At 42.9% G+C, this 25,970-nt stretch overlaps 2 protein-coding genes across 3 annotated transcripts; both read left to right on the top strand.

Annotated features, from left to right (window-relative positions):
• Window positions 1-6,962: 6,962 nt before the first annotated feature.
• map1b (microtubule-associated protein 1B) lies at window positions 6,963-20,232 on the top strand. 2 transcript variants are annotated; one of them, XM_052050528.1, is made up of 7 exons: window positions 6,963-7,406; window positions 8,932-9,033; window positions 11,325-11,407; window positions 11,582-11,722; window positions 11,797-15,856; window positions 16,019-17,202; window positions 17,721-20,232. In XM_052050528.1, the coding sequence occupies exons 1-7, from the start codon at window positions 7,196-7,198 to the stop codon at window positions 17,874-17,876; spliced, it is 5,937 nt and encodes a 1,978-aa protein (XP_051906488.1). In that variant the 5' UTR covers window positions 6,963-7,195; the 3' UTR covers window positions 17,877-20,232. The 2 variants fall into 2 exon arrangements, with proteins under 2 accessions (XP_051906488.1, XP_051906487.1); XM_052050527.1 differs by having other exon boundaries at window positions 11,797-17,202.
• Window positions 20,233-22,052: 1,820 nt separating this feature from the next.
• On the top strand, window positions 22,053-25,945 carry ptcd2 (pentatricopeptide repeat domain 2). The gene is given in 11 exon segments (XM_052050786.1): window positions 22,053-22,237; window positions 22,239-22,365; window positions 22,521-22,613; window positions 23,048-23,177; window positions 23,253-23,370; window positions 23,899-23,977; window positions 24,051-24,142; window positions 24,799-24,912; window positions 25,290-25,364; window positions 25,448-25,564; window positions 25,642-25,945. Coding segments are annotated over 11 exon segments (1,251 nt in total). The 5' UTR covers window positions 22,053-22,153; the 3' UTR covers window positions 25,864-25,945.
• Window positions 25,946-25,970: the final 25 nt, after the last annotated feature.

The raw sequence follows: 25,970 nt of genomic DNA, 5'->3' as shown, positions 1-25,970 counted from the left end.
ATCGTTTATTTGCAGACTATGAAGCGAGCTGACTCACCACGTGGCTCGAGCTGCATCTTAACTCGCCCTCACAAGTCACGACACTAACTTTCTAGTACATAACGCAACATACTAAGTTTCCACCACACATACACTGTTCAAGTGTGAGGCACCGCTTGCCCAACTTCAAGCCAGCATCTTTTCTCTCCCTCATAACAAATGTGACACACCAAGTCTGACCACCTAATCTTTATTTTCTACTCAAAAGCTGTGCTGATCTCAAATCAAAAGTAATGGAAGACCTCCATCTGCATCGATCCAGCTGATGAATATCAATGTCAGTCAACAACGTTTCCATTGCTTTGCTAACATTGTGAAGTGACAGACAAACACCCACCCCACCCCACCCCCGCTAGATTAGCTAATGCTAACAACTGACAACGTACGCCTTACTTGTGAGTCCATGTTGATTTCTTTTCCAGATGAGAGAGATTTGTTTTGAACACCAGAGGCTGTTGTTTTTTTTTTAGGCTGGCACAAGACAACCCACCGTTCTTGCAGCCCACCAATCTCGCCTGAAAAATGTACTTGAGTCCAGTACGGAAGTAATATTACTTGGTTACTTCCTAATCAATGGCAATTTTTTTCCCCTGCGGCCACAGCTATAATTACCCTCATCGTCTCCGCATTCGGCTGCAGTTTTTAGCATAAGCTTTGGAGGAACAAGTCCTGACACTTGCAAACTATTTCCCCTTCGGGAGAGCAAAGAAGCACATACCGAACGTCCCGCAGCGTGTGTGAGTTTGTTCATGCGTTCGTGTGTGTGTATGTGTGTGTGTATACAAGAGGGAAAATGAGGTAACTTATTTTTCATATAAAGACTGTATTATGGCACATGCCAAAAGTTTGGAATGCGCGTGGAACAAACATGCCTATTCTTCTTTAACTGCTTTGTGAGCCACCGTTTACACTAAAGCATTTTGTTAGTGTAAACTCTTAACGCTTAATTTGGGGGTGGGGGGTAAATGGATTTATAAGCATTTGGGGGGCACAATTTCTGGGTTCCTGATGACCCTCCCTGGAACAGGACGTCATTCCCTGACAAGTATGCACCTCCTTGAAATAATCGTTTTCCTTTTCCAATGTGGGGCGGGGAGGGCGGGGGGAACGAATTTCATGTTAAAGAGGAGTCAAACCACAGGGTTAGGGTTCAGCTGTTCTTTTTGCAATATATTTTTGCACTTTCTTGCAGACAACAGAATGTTTCTGCAAAACAGCCCCGAAGCATGATGCCGCCACCGGTGTCGGTGTGCTGTTCTTTTCGTGATGAGCAGTGTTGTGTTTGTGCTAAACATACCTTTTGGTGGGGGAAAAAAGCCATGAAAAGCCTACAAGACCATTTAAGCTTTCTTTCGGGTTAATTTGAGGCACTTTGAAAGGTGGCAGGTGTGTGCTTATTTCCATTTAACATGTGTTTGTGATTGGTTAATTCTGAACATAGCCACATCCCCTAGCTAAGAGGGTGTGCATACTTATGCAACCAAAAGCATTAAAGCTTGAAAAGCATAGCAAAAACTTCAACGGAGTTGTACCGTGCACACGATAAATCTTAAAATAATAAATCTTGGTCTCGTTTTTTTTTCCCGCCACAAGTCACAAAAAAATGGCACTTGAATGGGGGGGTGTAGACTTTTTATAGCCACTGCATATTTTTTAAGTTGGAATCAAACTTTAAATATGTTTGTTTTCGACTACTTTGTTGTTTTCTTCATATTGATAATTGTGTTGTCATTGTTGAGTGCACCCCACATGTCCTTTTTTTTAATGTTTATTTATTATTATTTTTTTTTTTTATTAATGGTACTTTCCACCATCTTGCCCGGCGGGCGTGCCGTAGCTCTCAAAACAAAGTGCGAAGCAGTGCAGCGACCTGCAGGGGATTCAATAGAATCTTTTATTCCGAAGCTTGTCCAGATTCCAGCGACATAATCACTTTAATTCCGCAGCCGCCTTCCTCGGGGCGCTTGTCTTTTCACACATCAGTCAGCGTGAAAAGAAAAATCATACCCTGTCCGCACCTTAACATAAAAGCTTCGCTTTTTTTTTTCCAGCGCGCTTGTGGTTTTTCACCTCTGTTCAGCTAGAAAATGAATGGTGACTCTTGCCAGCGTGTAAAAGAAATCCACCACCGCCCCCCACTTCACCCCTCCCAAAAAAAATATCAGCAATTGAAACATAAATGTTTCACAGTTTAGCACAGTCTCGTCGTCAAGTATACAAAAATCTAATTTGGTAGCAATCCCCCCCAAAAATTGCCAGGATCAGTTTATCTTTTGAACGAGCCCTGAATGAACTTTAACCCTTTCATTGCGCCCTGTAACCTGATAACATGTCCACTGTCGTAACCGTTGTCCCTGAAAGGCTTAAATTTCCGCAAAATGGCGGAAATGTCTTTTTTTTTTTTTTGGTCTTTTCAGGCATAGCTTCTTCAGACTTTTATTTTTTATTTATGTATGTATGCATTTATTTATTTTTATGCATCTACTCATGAAAGACTCTGGAAATGGATGAACCGGCCTCGGCACGACAATGTCCGCTCCGACCGAAAATGTCAGGCTTCCTTTTCGGCGTAGCTTTTTGAGCTTTTTTAAATTTGTTATCTATTTATTTTTTGTGCGTCGACTCGTGAGAGACATGTCTACAAAATGGGATTTTGCTCTCCATGAACCTGCCTCAAGGGGCTAAATTCTCCAAGAAATGTTGGTGGCCGCAACTGAGCACCGCCAAATTACTTGTGTTATTCTTTATGACGAGTCATCGAAAATTGCCGCTTTGCTTCACCCACACCCGAAATTAAATTCTTGGAAATTTAGTGGCATCACTTTTTCAAGAACAAATATTTTGCTACCGTTGCCAATTGTGTGTGCGTGCAAGTACTTCTGCCAGCTGCGTTTTTGCCCTGGCTCGGATGTCCTGTAACAATTGGTCCTGAGGTCCAAGTTTGATTCTGGCATGTTAAAAAAACAAAAAAAAAAAACACAACAACAACAAAAATTTTCTTCCCCTCCTTTTTAGTTTGGGGCCCTCTGTTTTGACCAACAATATTGATTCTCATTCATTATTGAATTCCCCTGTGACAAACGCTCACATGAGCACAAATTTATCCTTCACTGAATCAAAACTGCATATTTTTGGAGTATGCGAAAAAGAGCAGAGTCCAAGTCTGAGACGAAAGACGCCCCGAATTTTGAAGACAAATGTCTCCCTCCCAACATTTATCTTAATTTCATGAAAGGCAAAAAGAGAGAGGAGAATAATTCACATCTACAACATTCCTTGTCCTGTGAGGCGTTTGAGACTGCTAAGGAATTTAGAAAAATAGCAGAGTTCCAAAGAGTTCCAGTCACATGTAAACAAAGGGCAGAGGGTGGTGCTTGTGATGTTTGTTTGTTTGTTTGTTTTTTAACCAAGTGCAGAAATTGAAAAGAGTTTCATCTTTAAGTTGAATACTGATCAAAATGAAGGTTTGGTTCCAATCATCACACATAATGGGGCAGCCCATTATTGCACTCAGCAATTTTTTCACACTTGTGTGCCAGTGCATCTGCATGCGATATAAGCGATTGTTAGTTATCTTCATATCGTCACCGGGAATTCCCCCAGAGTTTTATTTTGGAGGTTAAACGTGACGTCACTGGAGGGGTTTTGTTCGGGTCGATGATCTGGCGCCCTCCAGTTGACCCAACCAGACCCCCCCCTACGACTCCGCTATGTCGGGAAATCGTAATACTGAACTGGAGCTGCGTCCGTGAGATCCCAGAAAACTGTGTTCCCATGAAAAGGGGAGACGTTTTAATGCGTAAGTCCACCGGGGGTTGGAATATTTGCGGCTCAATCTGATAACGCAGCCAATTTAGATTTTTGCATTTGTTTCATGGAGTTTCAAGCAACGTGACTTTCTTTTTTTAAATTCTTGGACCATTATGTTTGCTTTTGGCCTCTCAATGAAGACAAACTGAGCAGAAAAGTCCCATGTCATTGAAGAACATCTTCAAGTGGCCCAAAGGAACACCCAAAACATTCCCAAAGATGCTCTCTCTTTATACTCTGTTGATGAAGGCCATCGATTGTGGGAGGAAGAGGTGGCCCAAAAAACCCAACAACAACAACAATGCGGACACAAAAGGAATTCTCATAAATATGCTAATATGATCCGAACACCGCGGTCCACCATGCTGCCCCTCTTTCCCGTAGTAATCCAGTAAAATTCACCTGCTGTGTATATAAAAACAAAAGCTTGAGAGACCCTAGAACAGAGCTTTGAGGGACACCCGTGTTCAGTTATTCAAACAAATTCGTTTAAAAAAAATGAACATTTGTATCTTCAGACACCAAAATGTTCAGCCAACCTCTATAGTTTTGACTAACTGAAGTCAACTACCTCAATGGTAACATATAATGCCAAATAGCATTGATAAGCTCACAGTATTTAGCTTAGCATTCATGTTAAGCCCAGTATTGCCGAACATTTAGTGGCACGGCGTTCTACTACGCTGTTGGTGGGCAACCTTAAAATTGGGTCTTCTCTGGAAAACTCTACACCCCAATTTTTAAAAAAAGCTTCAAAATCTTCAATTCAGTGGCGGTTCACCGCACGTGCCCCGTGCTTGACTGGCAACCAGTCCTCAGTATGCCACCGCTCTCTCTTGCCCAAAGTAAGTCATGAAACACAATGGAAATGTCGTGTTGATTTTCTCCACACGCGTTTGGACTTTGATGTTGCAGTTGAGAATGTGGCGTGCAGGAGGCAAGTTAGGATTAGGTTGATTGCTCAGGTCTGTTTCAGGTTAAGTTGACTAAAAAGATAACAAAATAATGTCAGTCATATGTGTGTGTGTGTGTGTGTGTGCGTGTGTGTGTGTGTGTGTGTGTGTGTGTGTGTGTGTGTGCGTGTGTGTGTTGGGGGGGGGGGTCTTTCAAGGCACATGAAAGTAGCCTTCAGATCAGTACATAGCAGAACGGAACATACCTGATTGGAAGGTTTCATTTTTCACTCATTTGATGTTTTTCTTTGTTTGTTTCTTTGTTTGTTTGTTTATTGAGCATAAAACATATACATTAATAATTTCACAGAAAATAAGGTAGATAAAAAAGTAAAAAGAAAGAAATTAGTCTTCATTCAACACAGTTATTATGTTCAAGGGAGTAGGATGAAGTAAAAAACGTATCTAGTCCTACCCCGTTATGTGTTTATATCTACTAAATCATTTTTATATCAATCAGATGATGTGCTTTGTGGAGCAGTACATACTCCACATTACTGGCTTTGTTATTTAAAGGTAGAGCAACACATGCTGGAAATCAGGCATGCTAACATTTTCCATGCCGATTTAGCGTCCGTAAGGTTGCGGGTGAGCATTAGCCAATGCCAGCTAATTTTTGGTGCCGAATGTGTGACGCCAGGATCCGGGTTGGCTAGTTCGTCTGCATGTTAGAGGGTGTGTGTTGTGTCCCATAGCAGCGTTTGCGAGTGTTGTCATTTCATATTTGCGCATTTAAACGCCTGTCTCGTTCAATAAATGCGCCTGCGGCTCTCCTTACCCACATGCCTGGGCATTACAATATTGTCCTTTTTTGTTGTTTGTTTGTTTTTGTCACTTCACCCCAAGTTTGAGCTTAATTTTGGGGGGGTCTTTTATTTTGTCCCAGAATTCGCCTAAAACTAAATTCTTCTTGAACTGCATGCAATTTAAGGATCCATGCAGCTCTTGTGACGCAACAGCATGTGTCACCCACCCATAACGGGAATCAAACAACAAAGTGCTCAAAAATGTGATGAGCTCACATATGACCCTCTTTCACCTTGCTGCTGAATTCTGAAAAAGCATCGCATGTGCTTGGATAATCTAGACTACCTTGTTGCTCTTCATAGCATTTAATAATATTGATGAATAGCGACACAGTTTTCCCCCAATTATCTACATCAATAAATCGCAAAATATCCCATTGCCAAGATAATGCACAAACCCTGCTGCCTTTTGCAATTATCGCCAGTAGATGGTGCTATCAGAGCAAGAATCAACAGCTGATTATGTATTGTTAAATTGAAAATTAATGTTAGCAGTATTGTTTAGTTTTCTGTGCTAATCTCTTCGTTCGGCATTTTGAATGATATATTAATATTATTTATTCCAATTGTATATGTGACCGAGCGAGAGAGAATGCAACTCGCTATTTGGAATTGGGCGAATTGTGAATCCTCAAAGGGGGAAAGTCCACTCATTTGAAAAACGTTTTTTGATGCTGACTGTCATGCTAGCTTAGCATCCACGCGCCCTCAAACGCTACACTTCCTCTCTGATCCCGCCGCTGTTTGATATTGATTGATTGGTCTTTTAACGTTTGTTTTCAAGCTTCCTGCAGGCACGGTTCCTCTTTTGTTTTGTTAAAAGGAAATCCCTTTGAGATGGCGTGCACTGAATAATTGAATGCAAATAGACACCTCGTTATCCCCATCAGGTGACCGTGCGCTTTTATTTATAAATCTTTAAATATTTCTGATTTCATTACTTCTTAGTCATAGATAAAATCGTATTATTATTTTAATCATGTCAATATTTTGGTTTGTCATTTTTGGGATTGTTATTGATGACCTCGCATCTAATAAATGTCTCACACTCTCTGCAATTACGAAAAGAAAAAAAGTAGTCAGGGCGGCAACGAGCAGCATGTGGCCCCCACACTCTGAGTTGCACCTCCATTATATATATATACACACAGTCTATACAACCACCAAATATATATATATATATATATATATATATATATATATATATATATATATATATATATATATATATATATATATGTATGTATGTGTGTGTGTGTATACAACCACCAAATTTCCCACTGCATCTCAAATTTCCCACTGCATGTCAATTGGCGTATGTAGATAGAATAGAAAGATAGATTGATAGATGTACACAGAAAATTCTCATCCTCCTCATCCTCCCGGTGTCTTCCGGAAGGGTGCGTTTGATTCGTTGCCAGTGACATCAGCTGTGCCGTGAGTGAGCAAAAAAAAAAAGGAGGTGGGGGTGCTTGCAGGCAGCCGGGGCCACTCCTTGTCCTCACTCGTGCGCTGACTACAGCGCAAGCAGCATCGCAAGAAGGAAAAAAAGAAAGAGGACGAAGAGGAGGGAGGGGACCGCCAACTATGTCCGCCCTGTTGCAACAGAGCGCCGTGGCTGCCGACGCGATGCCGACGATGGAGCCGGCGACCATGACGCCCGGCCCGGCCGCGGGGGTTCCTGCGGCCTGTAGCCCCGCGCGCCACTTCGTCGACTCCAAATTCTACCTGCTGGTGGTCCTCGGCGAGGTGGTCGCGGAGGAGAACCTCAAGTGCGCCGTGGCTGACATCGAGAAGGGTAAGCCGGTGTGCGAGGGAAGAAACGGGGCGAGGGGGGTGGGGGGGGTACCGTGACCCTCCCGTTTGATCCATTTATGGGATTATTCGTGGCATTCTCCAGCACTAAACTGATTGATCCCCCATCCCGTGGGAGCATCCCTCCCCCGTTATCCTCCTCCTGCATCTAGCACTCTCATCCCACACCGGCCGGTAGGCGTGGCCCGGGCCGCACTGCGGTCCCTACGGGAAACCACGAGGACCAGTTTGTAAAGCCGTTCCTTTTTTTCTTATTGCTTAGTAAAATGTAATTAGCAACAGGAAATTTCTCTGTTTGCTTTTTTATATATTATCCTTTTTTGTTGAAGATTTAAACCCATTCTATTTTGGGGCACTACTATGTACTATGACATATAATATCTCATCTTCATTATATTAACATAAGAACGTAGGACCAAAAGTATTCGGACAGTGACGCTTGACTTTTTCTCCTCTTCCGCATTATCATCATCACATTCGAGAGTGTCTTGGGGGAGGGCGGGGTTGATCAGTTGCCAATAGGTTCTTGCTGTCGTTTTTGTCATGTACGTCAATCTTTATATGAAAGAAATTGAATATCCTGAACATCTTATAAGTCCAAAAGAAGGATGGCATTGTTTTTTTTTACAGCATAAAATTATTAAGAGTGAGAAATTGGGCCTTCAAGGATTTGGACGATGACACCTGCGTTTTCATGACAATGAAATAAGATTAAAATTTATAGTCAGCATATCTCTACATTTAGGGGCCAAATCCACCAGTCAAGTTGCCAGTTCATTTGACCCAATTTCTATGACAAAAAAATCTTTTTTTACTAACCTTATGAATGTCCTATATTTGAAAAACAAAAACATGCGATTATATTTCTTGATGACTAAAACACAGACATTAAGCAAACCAACAAGAAGAGGATTTGAAAATTCAGCCCATCTCTGGATGGATCTGACTTTGTGGCAATTTATCATTTCTCTTCAATCATTGTCCCGCTATGTGAATTTGGCTCTTGCATTGGCGTCAAAGCACATGTTGTGCCCCACCCCGATTGCTTTGTTTTGAGGAGAAATGCCTTATAGTGACCACGACAGAGGTTTCATTGTGTGAGCTGACGGAGCCGTGACTCAGCTCACTCTAATGTGATCAAGCTCATCCTGCCAACGTCATTTTCATTTTATCATCTCCCACAGACCATTGTTACATCAAATGTCTTATTTGCGCATCATATTATAGCCATGGCATTTCATTGTGATTGTAAAGCTTTAAAAAATATACATTAATTAACAAACCACTGCGGTTTATTCGATTTTCCTGAAAATGTTGAGTGTGCATACAATACAATACAATACAATAGGTAAAAATAGGGAAGGAGTAAAAATGTACTTGTATGTTGAATCGACTGGACTGTACTGTCCACAAAAGTTAAATTTAAAAAATATTGGGAAACATTAAAAAAGTATTATATACTTTAACTACAATATACATTTATGAATTTTCTATATATTTTTTTTCAGGTATCCGCTCGTGGGACGCCAATCTGATGGACTGTAACCTGGACCAGGAGCTCAAACTCTTTGTATCCCGACACTCGGCGCGATTCTCCGCTGATGTCAAAGGTAAAATATCCCTTTCATACTCCAGTGGCTTCTAAATAGTGTTTTGGATGTTAGTCAACTGCAGAGGGTTCTGGCTGTCCACCAGGGGTTGATTTGTATTAGAGGGAAGGCTTTTTATTTTTTTCAAAAATGATATTTATAGTCATAATATTGTCTTACTTGCAGCAAGTGACTTGGGGCAATTATTTACTCCACTGTTAAAAGTATTGGGTGTCTAAGTATGTATTAGAGGGAAGGCCTTTATTTGTACAAATACGTTCATACTATATATCGGTATTGATGTATTTCCTCAAATCATGGTCATCCTTCCATTTGATGCAGCGTAAAATAATCACATAAACGTTTCCCATTTCCAGTTGCAACTGTAATCACCTCAGTTCGCAAGATTGACTCATTTCCTGCGGCACACCTGATCTTGGGTATATTAGCATGCGGCATTTCTTCACCCAAGCCCAAGCGAAATTGTTCAGCAACGATCGAGCGGTGGCAACTATTTGAAGAACTGCGGCGGATCACGTGACACAAATGAAAGTGGAGACGATGCGGCAGCACATCGAAATCCTTTCAGAAGGGTCAGGGAGTGATCAAACATGGCTGCCGTCCAAAATACGCTCCGAGGAACGGGCAAACCCCCTCCGCCTTGCGATTACATGCGAAATTTTCCACATCCATTCGACATCATTTAAACAGATTTTGCGGAGCTTTGATTTCCTTTCATGCCATCGTCTTCCGCTTAACAACAGCATAGCTTTGCTACAATCAAGTCTGATTAGCCTTACGTTAACACGCAATGCAAAAAGCCTCACCCTTTTGTCCTTTCCTCTCCTGGTGGCTAGCGACTCTCTTCTCTAGCTGCTCTGCAACAAAGCAGCAAACTGCACAGCTAATTTCGGAATTGGTAATTAACAGTGTGACATCTCCGGTTCGCAGATGATGCGGCATTGATGTCCAGCTCGATGATGGTTAGGACATTAGGTCAGGATGAAAGTACTGGGACAAGAGGCTAATGAAGGACCCCTAGAAAGAGGCTAATCAAGCTGTGTGCTTCTTCTGTTAGTTCTAAAAAAAAAAAGCAGCAGGTGTTTTGTTTTGTTGTTTTGTTTTGTCACATAGGCAGGAATAACGAGGAGAAGGAAGGAAAATTAGAATTTTTTTTTGTAATTTGTAATAGTATTTGAGTCTCAACTCATTCATGTCATTATCTTAACTTTGGTTAAAGGAATCAACGCTCACCTGTTTTCTGGGTGTTGGCATGTGACATTCGTAAGCTGAGCCCCTTGTCACTGTGATGTCATTTTCAGTGGACACCAAGAGTCAAAATGGCTGCCAACAGAGATGGGTCAATGTGGGCGGATTTTTCTGCTTAATTCCTGATCCACAAATGCAATATTAATCAAAATGCCACATTTTGACTCGTTGGGGGCACATAGAACATATTATCAAGAAAATTTTAAAGCCCGTGGTGAGCGGTAGAGCTATTAGAAACAATATTTTGAAGACACATTTTTGCTCATTCCCTTTGTTGTCCACCTGAGGATTTGGTGGCACACTGTTTTATCGTCATTACACAAGCTGTTTTATTATTTATTTGTTTTTTTTTTTTCTTAAAGCAAAACGGGGAATGCTCATCTCTGCAGTTGTTCCATTGATCTATTTTTGGTCTGGTGCCTTCCAGATCAATTTCCTCCTGTGTCCTCGGTTGTGTGACAGTCCGTCTCCACCAGGAAGCCAATGGGGCAGGACTGAGGTGGAGGGGTTGGGGGTGACGACTTTCGCTGGTTAATTGCAGGGGTCACGGCTGCTCCAACGCGTTGACACTTTGTCATGCGACGGCAGTGCTAACGCCAGCTGGTGGCTGACGCCCACTCCCATGAGACAAAGGGAGAGAAAATGAAAGATGTGGACTTTGTTGCCTGTTAGGATGCTGTCACTTTAAGGATCAAGCATGTCATGGTGTGGACTTGGGTGTGTCTGGCACACACACATGCATACATCACATGTGCGAGAGCTCACACATACACAGATCATACCAAATAAAAGAAAATCAATTTATACAGCATAATTTTAATTAATTATACTGTAATTCAATAACCGTAAAATCCCATGCATAGTATGCATACCCCCCCTCAAAAAAAGATTCCAAATTGGTGGGAGGAGGTGTAGTATTATTCATGTGTGTTATTCTGATAAAAATGTCACCTTATTTAGAGGTTTACCAGTGCAGCATATCGGATGATGAATTGAGAGCCCAAGGCAAATGTGACATTTTTGCATTTCGTTCCTTTTCGCAGGCCAGAGAATTCTTCATCACAAAAGTAACGTGCTGGAGACAGTGGTGCTCATCAACCCCTCAGACGACACTGTGAGCACCGAGGTAAACCTGAGCTACTATAGCGATATCCTGCCTTTTACACACCTGATTCCTCAACAGGTTTATAAGGAAACATGGTGGGCACCTACAGGACACATTATATCATTATTCTCATTAAGGCCTGCTGAAAGTTTCCACCAGTATATGTCGTATAATTCTCACCACCTTTCTTTTTAGGTTCGATTGATGATCTCAGATTCTGCCAGACAAAAACTTCTGGTCCTGTCGGGCCAGTGCACCGAAAGCACTGGTGAGCTCCTACTTCAGTCTGGATCCTTTTCCTTCTCCAGATTCATCGACATCTTCACTGACCAAGAGGTCTGTTCACAGTTTCTTCCTTCTCCCAAATGTTTGAATACTCCAGTATTCAATTTTTATTTTATTGCCTTTAGATTGGTGAACTGCTGAGTACCATTCACCCGGAAAACAAAGCCAACCTGACGCTCTTCTGCCCTGATCAAGGAGACTGGAAGAATTCCAACCTGGACAAACACAACCTGCAAGACTTCATCAACATGAAGCTGAACTCAACACTCATCCTCCCTGAAATGGAGGGACTCTCCGAGTTCACCGAGTATTTGTCCGAATCCATCGAAATCCTGACACCTTTCGACATGCTGGAACCGCCGGCCTCTGGTGGTTTCCTTAAACTCTCTAAGCCGTGTTGCTACATCTTCCCCGGCGGTCACGGCGACTCCGCTCTCTTTGCCGTCAATGGCTTCAACATGCTCATCAACGGCGGATCCGACAGGAAGTCATGCTTCTGGAAGCTGGTGAGACACTTAGACCGCGTGGACTCCATCTTGCTGACTCACATCGGCGATGATAACTTGCCCGGCATCAATAGCATGTTGCGACGAAAGATCGCGGAGCTGGAGGAGGAGCAGTCGCAGGGTTCAACGGCAAACGGCGAGTGGGTGAAGAACATGATCTCGCCGGATATCGGCGTTGTATTTGTGAACCTTCCGGAAAATTTGGAAAGCCCTGAACCTAATTACAGAGTACGCAAGAATCTCGAGGAGGCGGCGGCCACTCAACAGTTCCTTGCAAAGCTGAACCTGAGAACTGAGCCACTGCAGCGGCCTGTTGGAAACACCATTGAACCCATCATACTTTTTCAGAAGATGGGCGTGGGGAAGCTCGAGATGTACGTACTCAATCCGGCAAAGAACAGCAAAGAGATGCAACATTTTATGAAGCAGTGGACTGGAAACGAAAAGGATACCGCTTCTATCCTGCTGCCGAACGGGAAAGAGTCAGAGTTCCCTGTATCTTACTTGACATCTGTCAGCTCTCTCATCGTGTGGCACCCTGCGAACCCCTCAGAGAAAATCATACGTGTTCTCTTTCCGGGAAATGCCACCCAGCATCACATCTTTGAAGGTTTGGAAAAACTGAAGCACCTGGACTTCTTGAAGCAGGCAGTTGTCACTCAAAAACCGATGCCTATCGAAGTGCCATCAACACCGACTCTGAAGCAAGCCAAGATGAAAAACAGAACGGACAGCAAAGAGAGCCTGAAGTCGAATCCAAAGTCTTCGCCAAGCAAAGGTGTCAGGAAAGAATCCAAGGAGGAGCTGGCGGAGAAAGCCAAGGCAGATGCAGACGAACTGTCTCGTGAAACACAACCAAAGGCAGAGAAAAAAGAAAAACCCTTGGTGAAAAAGGAACGAGCAAAGGTTCCAGAGAAAGAATCAAAGGCAAACGTAGACCAAACTTCCCAGAAAGAAACACCAGAAAAAAAGCCATCTCAGATCAAAGTGAAACCCGAAAAGGAGCGGATTGCCAAGAAAGACATTAAAATATCTGTGGAGAAGAAAAAGGTGGTTAAAAAAGACGTCGCCAAAAAGGAGGACTTGCCTAAAAAAGAGATCAAGAAAGATGAAAGGATGAAGAAAGAAGATGCAAAGAAAAGGGATGTGAAAAGGGACATCAGGAAAGATTCTCCTATCAAGGAGAAAAAGGATGAAAAGAGGGAACAGAAGAAGGATGTTAAAAAGCTGTCAAAAGACACCAAAAAGGTATTTTCCTCTGGAGATGACAAAAACCTGTCTCCCAAACCAAAGACCCTAAAAAAAGATGTGTCAAAGAAAGATGCAGGCACGCCCTCAAAACTGAAAGCCAAAGCAGGGTCAAAAGTGACAAAGGTGGATGCAAAGATCGATGCCGCCAAAAGTGCATCTGCTGCTTCGACTATTATGATGGACCTGGATGCAGAAAGGGCTATTATGTCTTCCCCAGAAGACCTCACAAAGGAATTTGAAGACCTCAGAGCTGAAGATCTGGTGGAGGATATGGCAGTTGTACAAGAAACTGGAGAAAAAGAGGCTACAATAATCACCCACTGTACAGACCCGATGGAGACCAAAGAGTCCCCCGAAGCACCGGAGTCTGTCGATGAGGGAATCGCCACAACAGAGGCTGAAGGGGAAAATGGAGCGACTCCAGACGAACAAGCTCTCAAGGGTAAACTCAACGGCAACATGAGTGAAAAGTACGACGATGAGGGCACTGTGATGGAGGAAGTCTCAGACGGAGCCGATTACGAAGAGAGAGGGGAAACCGAGGAGGTTTATGAGTCACGGAGAGTGCTATCGAATCACAAAGAGTCCTGCGAAACTCTTGATGCTCATGATCACACAGATGCTCAACACATGGGTGAAAGCAAATGCGAGAAAACAGAACTGATCGTTTCAGCCTCACCCAAAGTGTCATCACCCGTTTCCCCCGCCGGATCCATCCACGATGAAATATTACCGGCCGGCGTTGAGAGCTCAACCGCCTCAGACGAAACAGCCGAGGAATTTGCCGTCACCTCTGGCCTCATGCAGTCCACCCTTGTGATCTCCAGTGCGATGACTCTGACACCTAATGATGGGACCAACTCTCCGTCGCCGGAGTTTGGCAGATTAGGTACAATGGAATCTGGAGAGTGTGAGAAGAGCAAACTACCCTTACTTCAGACTAAACCTCGTTCTGACTACTCCGGGAGCGATGCAACCGAGGGCCAAGACTACAACCACACAGCCTCGACAATATCTCCCCCGTCGTTATTAGAAGAGGACAAATTTCCTTGTGATGGGAAAATAGAAGACTTTACCCCACTTGAAGAATCATTTGAAAAGCAGGACACAGTCTCGGCAAGGCTGACTTCAACCGCACCCTTTGTGCTATCTCCCTCAAGTAATCAAAAATATAACTTTGATTCATCGTCAAAGTTTGGCACCCCAATTGAACTGTCCACTACCTTAGCAGGGTACACCAGAGCAATGGGTGATTCCACCCTCAGCCCAGAAGACAAGACATTGGAAGGAGCGAGCTCCCCCCAGTCATCAGGCCATACACCCTATTATCAGTCCCCAGTAGAAGAAAAAGCAGGAACTCTGCCACCCATGTCAGACAATGAAAACCAGGGTCCGATTATTGTGGAGGTCACAAGTGACAAAGAGGAGTCTTCGAACAGAGATACACCCGAGCCTGATGAGAAAGAGTGTTTGTCCTCTATGGATAAGTTTGCTTCCTCTCCAAAAACCCCACCTTCAACGGACCTGGACTCCCCTCTACAGAAGGAACTGGATGACATCAACAGATCAGTCTTTTCCTCAACGACGCTTGTGAAGCAAGAATCGGATGCTCATTCCATCGCGGCTTTCAAAGAAGAGAGTAAAATGTCCATTTCTGAAGGCAGCACATCAGACAAGTCAGGCACACCGCTAGAGGAAGTGGTAGCAGAGGATGTGTTTTCGCATTTAGCCTCAGCGTCCACTGCCTCGCTTGCTACCAGCTCTCTGCCCGAGCCCACCACCGAATCACCTTCCCTCCACGCTGAGGTTGGCTCTCCTCACTCGACGGAAGTAGACGACTCTTTATCCGTTTCCGTAGGTCAGACCCTGACTACCTTCCATGAGGCAGAGGTGGCATCCCCATCCAAGGAAGACTGCCCTCGGCCCATGTCCATCTCCCCAGACATCTCACCAAAGACCAAATCCAATTCAAAGATCCATGACGCAAAGTCACCTGAACATTCTACCATGTCATTGGAATTTGGCCAGGAGTCTCCGGACCACTCCTTAGCCCTTGACTTCAGCAAGCAATCTCCCGAGCACCCATCTGCAGGAAGCAACTCACGTGCCACAGAGAACGGCCCAACTGAGATTGACGACAGTCCTTCGCACGTTGAGAGAGCATCCGAGGACCAGACCTCTTCAGGGGAGAAGCCTTTGCTTTTTGAAGATGCAGATTCAGCCCGTGAGGCTTCTGTCACACCATCAGACGCATCACAGTCCACTCCCTCCGCCACAACCCCATGCCAAATGACAGAGTTGCCCCTAATGGCTGAACAGACGGACAGATCTCCTGTCACGCCGAAAGCAGTCTCTCTAACCCACTCTGCCCCCCATTCCCCCTATTCCAGTGAGGAATCCCCAGTTTCAGGAGGTCCCGTGGAAAGAGGTATCAGACCCATTTCACCGTCTGTGGAGCACAAGTCTCCCGGACAAGAGAAACTTGACAAACCTTCTGAAATGACAACGGCGACCTCTCATACCCACTCGCCCCCTCATTCCTGCCATTCTAGTGAGGCCTCCCCGGTTTCAGGAGGTCCACTGGAAAGAGACATCAGCCCCATTTCTCCGTCTGCGCAGCACAAGTGTGACGAACAAGAGAAACATGACAAACCCTCTGACATGACTTCCCTGTCATCATCTGCATTATGGTTTTCAGACAAAGGAAAACCTTTGCCAGAAAAGGAGACCAACCCGTTTATATGTGACGATTCAACACTTGGAGTGAAATCTCCCGTGAGCCCCAAAGTCTCTTCCCCGTCACATCTACCTCTGTCCTCACATGCATCTACTTATAACACAGCTTTCAGCTGCAGGGAGCCTGACCCTTCCAAGATCAGTCCATCCATTTCCAAGACTGAGGTCGACCTCTGTTTAGTACCTTCATGTGAATACCGTCATCCCAAGACTGAACTTTCGCCTTCTTTCATCAACCCCAACCCTCTTGAATATTTCCTCAATGAAGAGAGAACTCTGGAGGAAGAGAAGCCTCTTGAGATGGTGGGAGGTGGGCCTCCGCCTTCAGGGGGTAAGCTTCCTACCAAGCAATGTGAGGAGACTCCTCCCACGTCTATCAGCGAATCTGCCCCCTCTCAGACCGATTCTGATGTTCCGCCGGGGACAGAGGAGTGCCCCTCGATTACGGCAGATGCTAACATTGATTCAGAGGATGACTCGGAGACTTTGCCCACCGATAGAACCCTCACCTACAGGCATGCCGATCCTCCTCCAGTAGCGCTCATGGACTCGGCTCCAACTGCGGGCCCCCATGATGTCTGCATGGTCGATCCAGAAGCCCTCAAGGCTGAGGAAAACCGCCACAATGCTAACACAGAAGCCGCGGAAAAGCCCAAGAAGAAAAAGCTAACCAAAAAGGCCTCTTCGCCAGCTCGGAAAACTGGTCTGTCAAAAGTGAAGGACTCAAAGACCGCCTCTCCCAAGAAGAGTCTTGGAGAGGGGAAAGATGCCAAAAATGCAACCAATACGTCGGCGTCTCGAAGTACCGGCGAGAAGGTGTCAAGTGTGGCATCTCTACCCAACTGTCCTCCAATGTACATGGATTTGGTTTACATCCCGAATCACTGCAGTGCTAAGAATGTGGATTCCGAATTCTTCCAACGGGTGCGCTCCTCGTACTATGTGGTCAGCGGCAATGACCAGACGTCTGAAGAACCCAGTCGGGCTGTGCTCGATGCTCTGCTGGAAGGGAAAGCCCGGTGGGAAAACAATATGCAGGTATGTCACTTATGTGATCTGTATATATGTTTTTAAAACAGAAGTTCCCAAACTTATGTATCAGTAAATAAAAACAAGTCAATAAAAATAAAATTCATCACAATTAATGCAGTTGGGAGACCTGCACTTGTTTCTGTTCAACAAGCCGGTCCTATCATGAGGTTCTGGGAGACGTTGACACCCAAAATGTTGTACAAATGTCCAGTCTACGCCATAGTTTTATTCTGATTAATGACTTTGCAGAGAATCCCACTTCACAAAGACAGGATGTCGGAAATGAACGTTAGGTGTTTAGTAGGGCTTTTTTAAGGCTGATTTAAACGCTTCATTGCCTCACTTGTGAGCCTGTCATCACATATTAGGCAGAACAAGCTTGTTCTCTATTTCTTTTAAGTTGTAGGCTCTTCTTCTTTTTGTCTTATCATTTGGCTTCTCCCCTTTTGAAGAAGCTCTCCAAAGACATTTGTTTGATGGTATCAGCCCTAAACGGTCAATTCCCTCATTCTCCCGCCCATCAGGTCACGCTGATACCGACCCATGACACGGATGTGATGCGGGAGTGGTACCAGGACAGCCACGATAAGCAACAGGAGCTGAACATCATGGTCCTGGCGAGCAGCAGCACGGTGGTCATGCAGGACGAGTCCTTTCCAGCATGTAAGATAGAAATGTAGGACGAAGTCATTCATGAGCGAATGTAACTGAGCAACGTCACCTGAAAACAGTCACTCCTACTTTCACACACGTCAAATTAACTTCCACGATGCACTTCTGAATATCAAGCCACGACTTTTCCAAGGAACTGCTGGTAAAATAAGAAAAAATATGTCATTGATTTTGACTCCCTTCACCCACCTTTCCAGTTCAACACATTGTGTTTTAATCTTGCCGAATGGATAAAGAAACAACAGATCTTTGCCTTACTGGGATGTTGAGTAATGAATGTATCCGTTAAACAGAACGCTAATGGACAAAACATCCTCAAATGGTCACACAGTTGGTAACACAAAGGCCAAAGCCCTGTGCTTAGGGACTGTAAAATATTTATGAATAGCTCTGTGCATGAATTAGCCTTAGCTTTGTACTTAAATGAGTTTTTTTTCCTTAACCGTTGGGGCGAGTGAGCTTGATAAATGATAGTTGAGCGAATTGTGATGTTGAGCACAGATTTGCTGCTGAATGACCTTTCACATAGCCACACCTCCAAAATGCAGACCGACCAATCACTTAATGCTATGTTGTCATCTCTGTCGTCATTTGAATCCCTCAAAAGTTAGCTTTGTTTGCAGCGATCTAATAATGCACTTGTATTATTCGAGCAAGATTGCTACGGCATTGTTAGCTTGTTGACCAAAATGCTAGGCTACTAATCTGCGGCTTGGTTACCATGCATGGCACTCGCAAAATTTGTGCAACTCGGCTAACGAGTTTAGCTACTTTGCTCATTTACCAAAACACAATGTCTGGTCAGTTAGGCTTCCCTGAAACAAGCTTAGCGGTGTTAATATCATTGTTTTTAGCTTGTTAACCAAAATGCTACACTGCTAACACAGGACTTGGTTACGATGCGACATGAGCTCAGATGAGCTACGCTAGTAAAGCTAGCTACTTTGATTTTTAACCCAAAAAATGCTCCACCTATATTACTCAAAGGACTAGTTCTGATCCGTGACGCGAACGAGATTTGCCGGGTAAGCTAACAGGCTACCTTTAACATAATGCCCGCCATCCAAACATTAGCTAGTACACTTTGGACTTGGTGATGGTACCTTTTTAGTGGAAGTTCAATTAACAAGGGATTTTTGACACATGCCAGCAATTAGCACCTAGATGCTAAATTATTTAGCCTCAACGTAGCCAGCATCCCTGTGAATGAGAGCGAATTATGTTATGCAACACCAAAAACGGACACAAGACATGAACCGCTGTCCAGTGAACCTCTGTTTAGCGTGGTTGACCCACCACCTTCCAGATCCACTCATGATTGGTAAAAATTCTGTACCATGGAGACCGTATAAAAACATTTTCTTATATCTTATTCTCCCACATTTTAAAGACACTAACTTAATAACCCACACCATTAATAAGAGAAAGAGGGTACTTGCTTGTTTAGTGTATTGGCATTTCTTTTTAAACCCACACATTTTTTTTCTCAATTTTTCTTTTCTCATTTTTTTTCTTCCTCACTTACAGATTTTCACAATTTACAGACAGGCTTAGCGCCCTATCACCCGCAAATAGTGGTAGGCCACTGTTTATTTAAACACCATACCAGATTATTACAAAGGTCTGCTAGCATGAAGCTCACATTTAAGGTGAAATACCATAGCGAGGGAAACAGTTATTGACATAGTTGTTCCTGTAACTATTAACTTTCAAAACAACTTCTACTTTAACATATACAGAGCGACAACACACACAAACAGAGCATACATATAACAATACTCACGAGCATATATTCTCACTGCTTGTGGTACTATTAATGAGATCTCTGCCTCTTCTTCTTCTTGTAAATTATGCTACATTTCTTCCAGTAGAGCTCAGTGCTGCATGCCATGTTGTTTCACAATGTGGTGCAGCCTAAATTCGGACTTGTCCGTACTGAAAAAAAAAAAAAAAAAAAACTAAGCGTGATTTGGTGGAGTTTTACTTTACTGGACTATTAGCAACCGCTGGGCTATTGTAACTCACCTGATATGTCTTAAATGTCAGTGCTTGATTGCAACTAAAGACCAACTTTGAATGACAATACAGCCAACTTTCTCTTCTTCTCCTTCTACTCTGTTAAATTATCTACCTTTTTCCTCCCGTCAACAATGTTAATCTGTGTCTTGTGCTCTCAACATCGCCCCTGCACCCTCCTCTACAAACTCATACTGTACGTGAGCTATGGCCATTTGTTTCAAGTGAGAGTAGTTGTGCGCGCTTTCTGACTGTGTGCCGTGTGTAACACAAGAGCAACCACCACTGCTGAATGATTCCAAATGCAAAACACAAAAATAAAAGGAAGTATGTTGATGAAAACACAAATGAGTGTTCCCTTTTATCTTTTTCAAGGAACTTTTGTCATAATTTTTTTCCAATTATACTAATGAGAAAGTAAACTTGTTCAGGAGAGCAAAGATGTGCTTTATTAAATGAATCCACAGCAATCTCTTTCTGTAGGCATAAGAAGCAGGACTAAAGAGGATTTGACAATCAATCATCAGCAAAAACTAGGCTGAACTTGAAATATTTCCGGTTTCCCCTCTTCTTCTATCCATATACAGTGTCAAGCACAATAGTGTACTGCCTTCTAACGGCTGACAGCGGAATTACTCCCCCGGAAGAAAAAAAACGTTTTGACACATTAAAGCATATCATTTGATCCTTTCTCAGCCATTCTATGTTAAATGTGCGCTTCACAGTCTGATGAATGGCAGCTTTGTCTCTCTGGGACCCTTCGGGCGTTTTCCACAACAAGAGCCAAAGTCAAATTCACGGCGGGAGAAAATCAAAGGAAAAATGTAACAAGCCAACATGTGGCTGCTTGTCGCAGGGAAATCAAAAGCGTGTAAATTATCTTGTTGTGATGATGAGCAGATTGGCGAACATACCCACAGTCAAGTACAGCTACTTGCATGTTGAAAAAAAAACAATAAAACGAACCAATGTATAGCATGTAGGTAACTGTTAGAACCAGCATATGTAGATAGACACAATGACAATAATTAGAGGCATTGGCATATTTTTAATCAATGACGAAGAATAACTAATATACCTCCATGTCAGTCTATTTTTGCATTATAGTGACCCGTAAAAGGCCAATGTACACCAGAAGGAGCCACACTATGCCCATAGAATTCACCATGAATTAACTTTGTCTGCTCAGAGCAAAATAAAACTAAAAAGTAGTCAGAAAAATATTTAGTTAAGGTACCAGGAAAAAGCACTTAGTAACCAAGTATTGCCACCATTGATGATGAGCAATACAAAGAGTGCATCAGTTTTCCCTGATATCGTATGCAAGAGAGAAGCTGTCACCATGCACGCACATTACAGGAAGCCATCAATTATCCAACGAGGCCTGCGTCCGATTGGCTGCGCAAGCAATCTCAGGCAGCGCGGCCTGAGGTCTTGTTGCTCATGGCGACAACAGGGAGCATCCCTTTGCTCTGCTTTGCTTCCGCTCTATGTAACAGTATATTATGGTGTGCACTTGAAGGTACTCTGCAATACGTTTTTTATTTTTTTTACTGTGAATCGTTGTAAATTGGGTTTACGTGGGAAAATAATGCCTGTAATGGTCGTGGAAAAGTAAAAACACTTGACTTGATATAGTTTCAGTAAGCCTAGTACATCATTATTCTATATATAAAAAGGGACGTTCATAATCTATTGAAGAGTACACGGGTATGCATCAGCAAAAAATAAAAAATAAAATAAAGCAACAGCACCACCAGCTGGTTGATTCTTTTTTGTGCATGTCCTTCATTAAAGACAAGACAAAATTAATTGGCATTAAAAAGAAAATACAATGTAAACATTTTCACAGCCCGCCCAAGTGTCCATTTCAGCTAAATACATCTTTATTTTATTGTTGATATTGTCATGTTTCATGTTTCATGTTTCATGTTGTCATCTTTTCTGCTCCCTTGACACAACTTTATATATTTAAAATAATTTATTTTGTGGCCATTTTTATTTTCAGAGCAGAGGTTTATGATAAGTAGCACATATTAAATGCATATTTGAAAAATGTACGTTATATCTTTCGCTTTTTTATGTCCCGGTATGGCAGCAATCAGCTCCCGTAGTTTAGTTCCACAGAGAAAAAGACTGGTTCGGACGCCGCCATGTTGGAATGTACCACATTCCTATCACGTATAAACAAACGCAAAATAGAATATTCACACAAAAGCAACACATTTATTGCATATAGGTGTGTTTATAAGTGTTACAATTATAATGAATGCGACGTGATGAAAAATTACGTAGGTTAACGCTGTGTGGTTGTCATTCACGTCCCCTTTGTTTACGTGGGGTTGGTACAGTTTTTTGACATAATGGCGCTGCGCAGCCTTGCGGCTGTATGTTGTCGTTCGTTTCGACGCGAACACATTTCTACTAGAGTGACACTTTCTGCTTTGCAACAGCCAGGCTGGATTGTATCACGTTTAGGAGGTAAATTCTAAACATTTGCTGTTTTGTTTGTCGGCAACTTGGAGTAATTCGTCCATCAGTACTCTGGTGGATTATGTGTGCAGAGGTGACTGCTTGCACGCATGCGTTAATTCCTTTGCTTTTGCTTAAAATAATTTTATGTATCAAATCTGCAGCTAAAAGGCATCTGCTGTCAGAGGATGTCGTCAAACTTGAAGACTTCCAGCGAAGGAAGCTGGCAGTCGCGCACCTCATTACCGGATCAGAGGGTAACGTATAGCGGACATGTCCAATATAATTTACTTTTATTTAGAAAAAAAAATAGTGATTGTAAGTTTTTTCTGTGCTTTTTGTCAAATAGTTGGAGGCAACCGCGCAACTAAAACTACTTAAATAACTATTCAGTCAAAATTTATCGCACATCAACCTTTAAACTTGTACTACAATGTAGTATAAGAGCAAACGGTTCTGAAAGGTTAAATGCAAACATGTTGTACTCAAAAAAGTGAGATACAATTGAGCTGTGCTTGAAAATTAATTCAAAAAAGTACCGTTCAGATTTTTTAATGCAATTTTGACGTATTAGTATTTAATTCAATGCATCTTTTGCGTACCTTGGCAGGGCGTCAACGTACCAAATTTTGGGAATCACCACTCTATCAAAATAGGTTGTGTTTACCCATTTTTTCCCCCATATTGGCAGGAAATTTTATTGAGCTCTTTGGCCACAAACTACAGAGGAACAGCCTGGTTTTGCGAGATGAGCTCAAGCTGCTGCTTCACTTGTGTCAGTCTCCTGAGGACATGAAGACCGCCCGAGATGCCATTTATAGGTATGGTCCGGTATGATACATTTAACACCAAATTCCACAGCACTCCACATGAAATACACCATCTCCTGTTACCAGGTACCATGCAGAAAACAGGAACATAGCGCATGGGGAGTTCAAATTTGGCCCAGTCTTCATGAGACTATGCTATGAATTGGGACTGGAGAAGATGGCCGCCGCTACGCTTACCGATCAGGTGCACATCATTGGTGGCAAAAGTACTTGCACGATGTTCTAAAGTAGAAGCACAGATACTTGTCTAAAAAAAGTGTCAGGTAAAAGTATAAGAATAGTAGAGTGTAGCGTTAAATCGAATGCACAAAGTTGGCTGGGAAAGGCTCCAGCATGTATGGCTCTCCTGTTGTGTGTACGCGTGCCACTCGGGAGCAGCACATATAAATACAGTTTTTGTTTCAAGGTCCTCTTCCCCAAGTATTTGTTTTTAAAAAAAATAAACACAAGCAATAAATTAATCAGCTTTACAGTGAAAATTGTGAGTTTTAGTAGACATAAATGTTTTGGATTTATGGGTTCGATTTATGATGAAATAAATATAAAATAAACCAACCTCAACTTTTCACATCTATTTTGAATTTGATTCATTGTTCAGCCCTAGTACAGAAAACGAAATGTGAACTCAGTTGTTTTCCACCGCTGGTGCACATTTGCACCATCAAGCCTGTACTCTGTGTGTGTGCCATTGATCTTTTGTCATCCTGGATAGGAAATGAGAGGCTTTTTTGGCGACCCCACCTCCTTCAACATTGCCATTGACATGTTATTTGTTAAGGGCTATCATGAAGGTGAGTAAATAATTCAGTAAATAGGCTGTCTGCCTATATACTGTTGTGTTTCAAAATGACAAATGTGTTGCAGATGCTCTCGAAGTGTTGCGGTCCATGAAAAGCCAAAGTGTGCCTTTCAACAAAGACACATTGACGCTGGCATCTGCTGTCTGCTACAAACTGGTAACTGAAAACACATCGTTGTTTATGTTGCGTTAAAAAAAAAAAATTCAGTCACAGCCAGTAGGAGGAAAATGTTTTCAGCGCGTGACTAATGTTACTGGGTCATGCACATGTGACCTTTCCCCGATTTAATCCACCTCTCAATGCTATCATGACACAATAATAGTAACCATCAGCCCGATAAAAATAAATTACTTGGAGCACTTCACAATCAATATTCATTAACATAAAAAAATGCAAATAAAATAACTTATCATCACCACAGATGCTGCTTATTCAATGTTATCACGTGTGCATGCTTGCCAAAGTTACCTATAACACGTTTTGATCTGACCAATCAGATGGTGGAAAATTGCTGATGTCATAATTTGATTGCAGAAAGTTCTGCTGTTAATCCAGATAAAGTCACATAGTCCAACGACAACGAACGCCTCCCTCAAAGCGACACTGCCCGTTGTAAATTTAACCACTTAGCCAAGCATGTAAAGAGGTTTTGCGGAAAGAAAATGGTAAAGGTCAACGTTACAGATGGCACTGTTTAAAAAAAATAGATGAGAAAGGAGGTTTGTTTTGGTGTTTATGATTTGTGTGAACTTGTGTGCTGTTCTGTTTTTTTATTGTTGTTTTTTTTTTTCATTTTTGATTTCGGGCATCAGAACACAACAGGGTCGCACGCGATCTGCACGTCCCTCATCGAGGAGGCTCAGGCCAAAGGCTATTTAGTCCCCAGGCACGCTTACTGCTTCGCTGTGGCATTAGCCCTCAACCAGGTGAGTTTGTGCTGAAAAATGTCACAGAGAATACCCTCCACACACAGTCGGTTAAAATACAGGATCAAAAGACACCATATAATTGGTATTCCATCCCATATTTTCTCCCAGTGGGAACAATGACATTTATTGCAGCTTAGTTGGGGTCCCTCTCTGCCTCTTGATGTTGTTCATTGCCATGTGGCATCTCTTCCAGTAGGTCTCAGAGCTGCCAAGCTTGTTGTGCCGCAACCTGGTACTACACTCAAGTACGCAATCTGAAATTAGGATTTGCCTGTATATTGTAAAAACTCCCAAAAAAGATCGCTACAAATATGCACAAGCGATGAATCACAATCGCAGAGTTTCACTGTATCACGTGTTGTTTTGCTCCTCAGAATGACCATGAAAAGGCACAACTGATGTTTTCACAAATCATGAGCACAGACAGCCGACTGTGCCAAAACATAAAGGTGAGCCTGCAACAAAATAACTTGGTGCAAGTTATTCTACGATTAAATCCCCCCCACCCCCTTCTCATCACGTGAATTATTAGATTTTGTTACTGGCGATGTCCGGACAGACAAAAGAGGCCGTCACGGTCCTTTTATCAGCGGTCAAATTTTCCAAAAGCCCGTCCTTTGTCAGGAAGCCAGAATTTTCTCAAGAGGTGGTAAGTGAGAGCATCTTGTCACACATTTGATACCCTGTGAAAATAGCGTCCTTGACATTTCCTTCATTCACTCCCAGCTGGATCAGCTGCGTCTTCATACTGACGGTGAAGAGCAAGCGGCTGAAGTGGAGCAGGTCATTTCCCAGCTGGAGCGTGCCGGTCAGGTGAGGCAGCAGACGCTTGATGACATGCTGTGCCACACGCCCGCCCCCAAGAGAAAAATAGCCCCCATCACGGAGGAGAGGTGGACCAGGAGGAGGACATTAAAGCCACTTCCCTCAACGCTGCTGTCTGAGTGATGCGCTCAGCTTACTATAGTACATGAATCCTCATGGTGTGTTCCCCTGTATATTAAAAAATATATTTAATAAGAAAATTAAACATGGGCCTCTTGATTACTGATCAT

Source organism: Hippocampus zosterae, chromosome 18 (assembly GCF_025434085.1).
Source record: "Hippocampus zosterae strain Florida chromosome 18, ASM2543408v3, whole genome shotgun sequence".
Classification (NCBI taxonomy): Eukaryota; Metazoa; Chordata; class Actinopteri; order Syngnathiformes; family Syngnathidae; genus Hippocampus; species Hippocampus zosterae.
The sequence above is the reverse complement of the archived record's forward strand: the minus strand, read 5'-3'. Positions and strand labels throughout refer to the sequence as shown.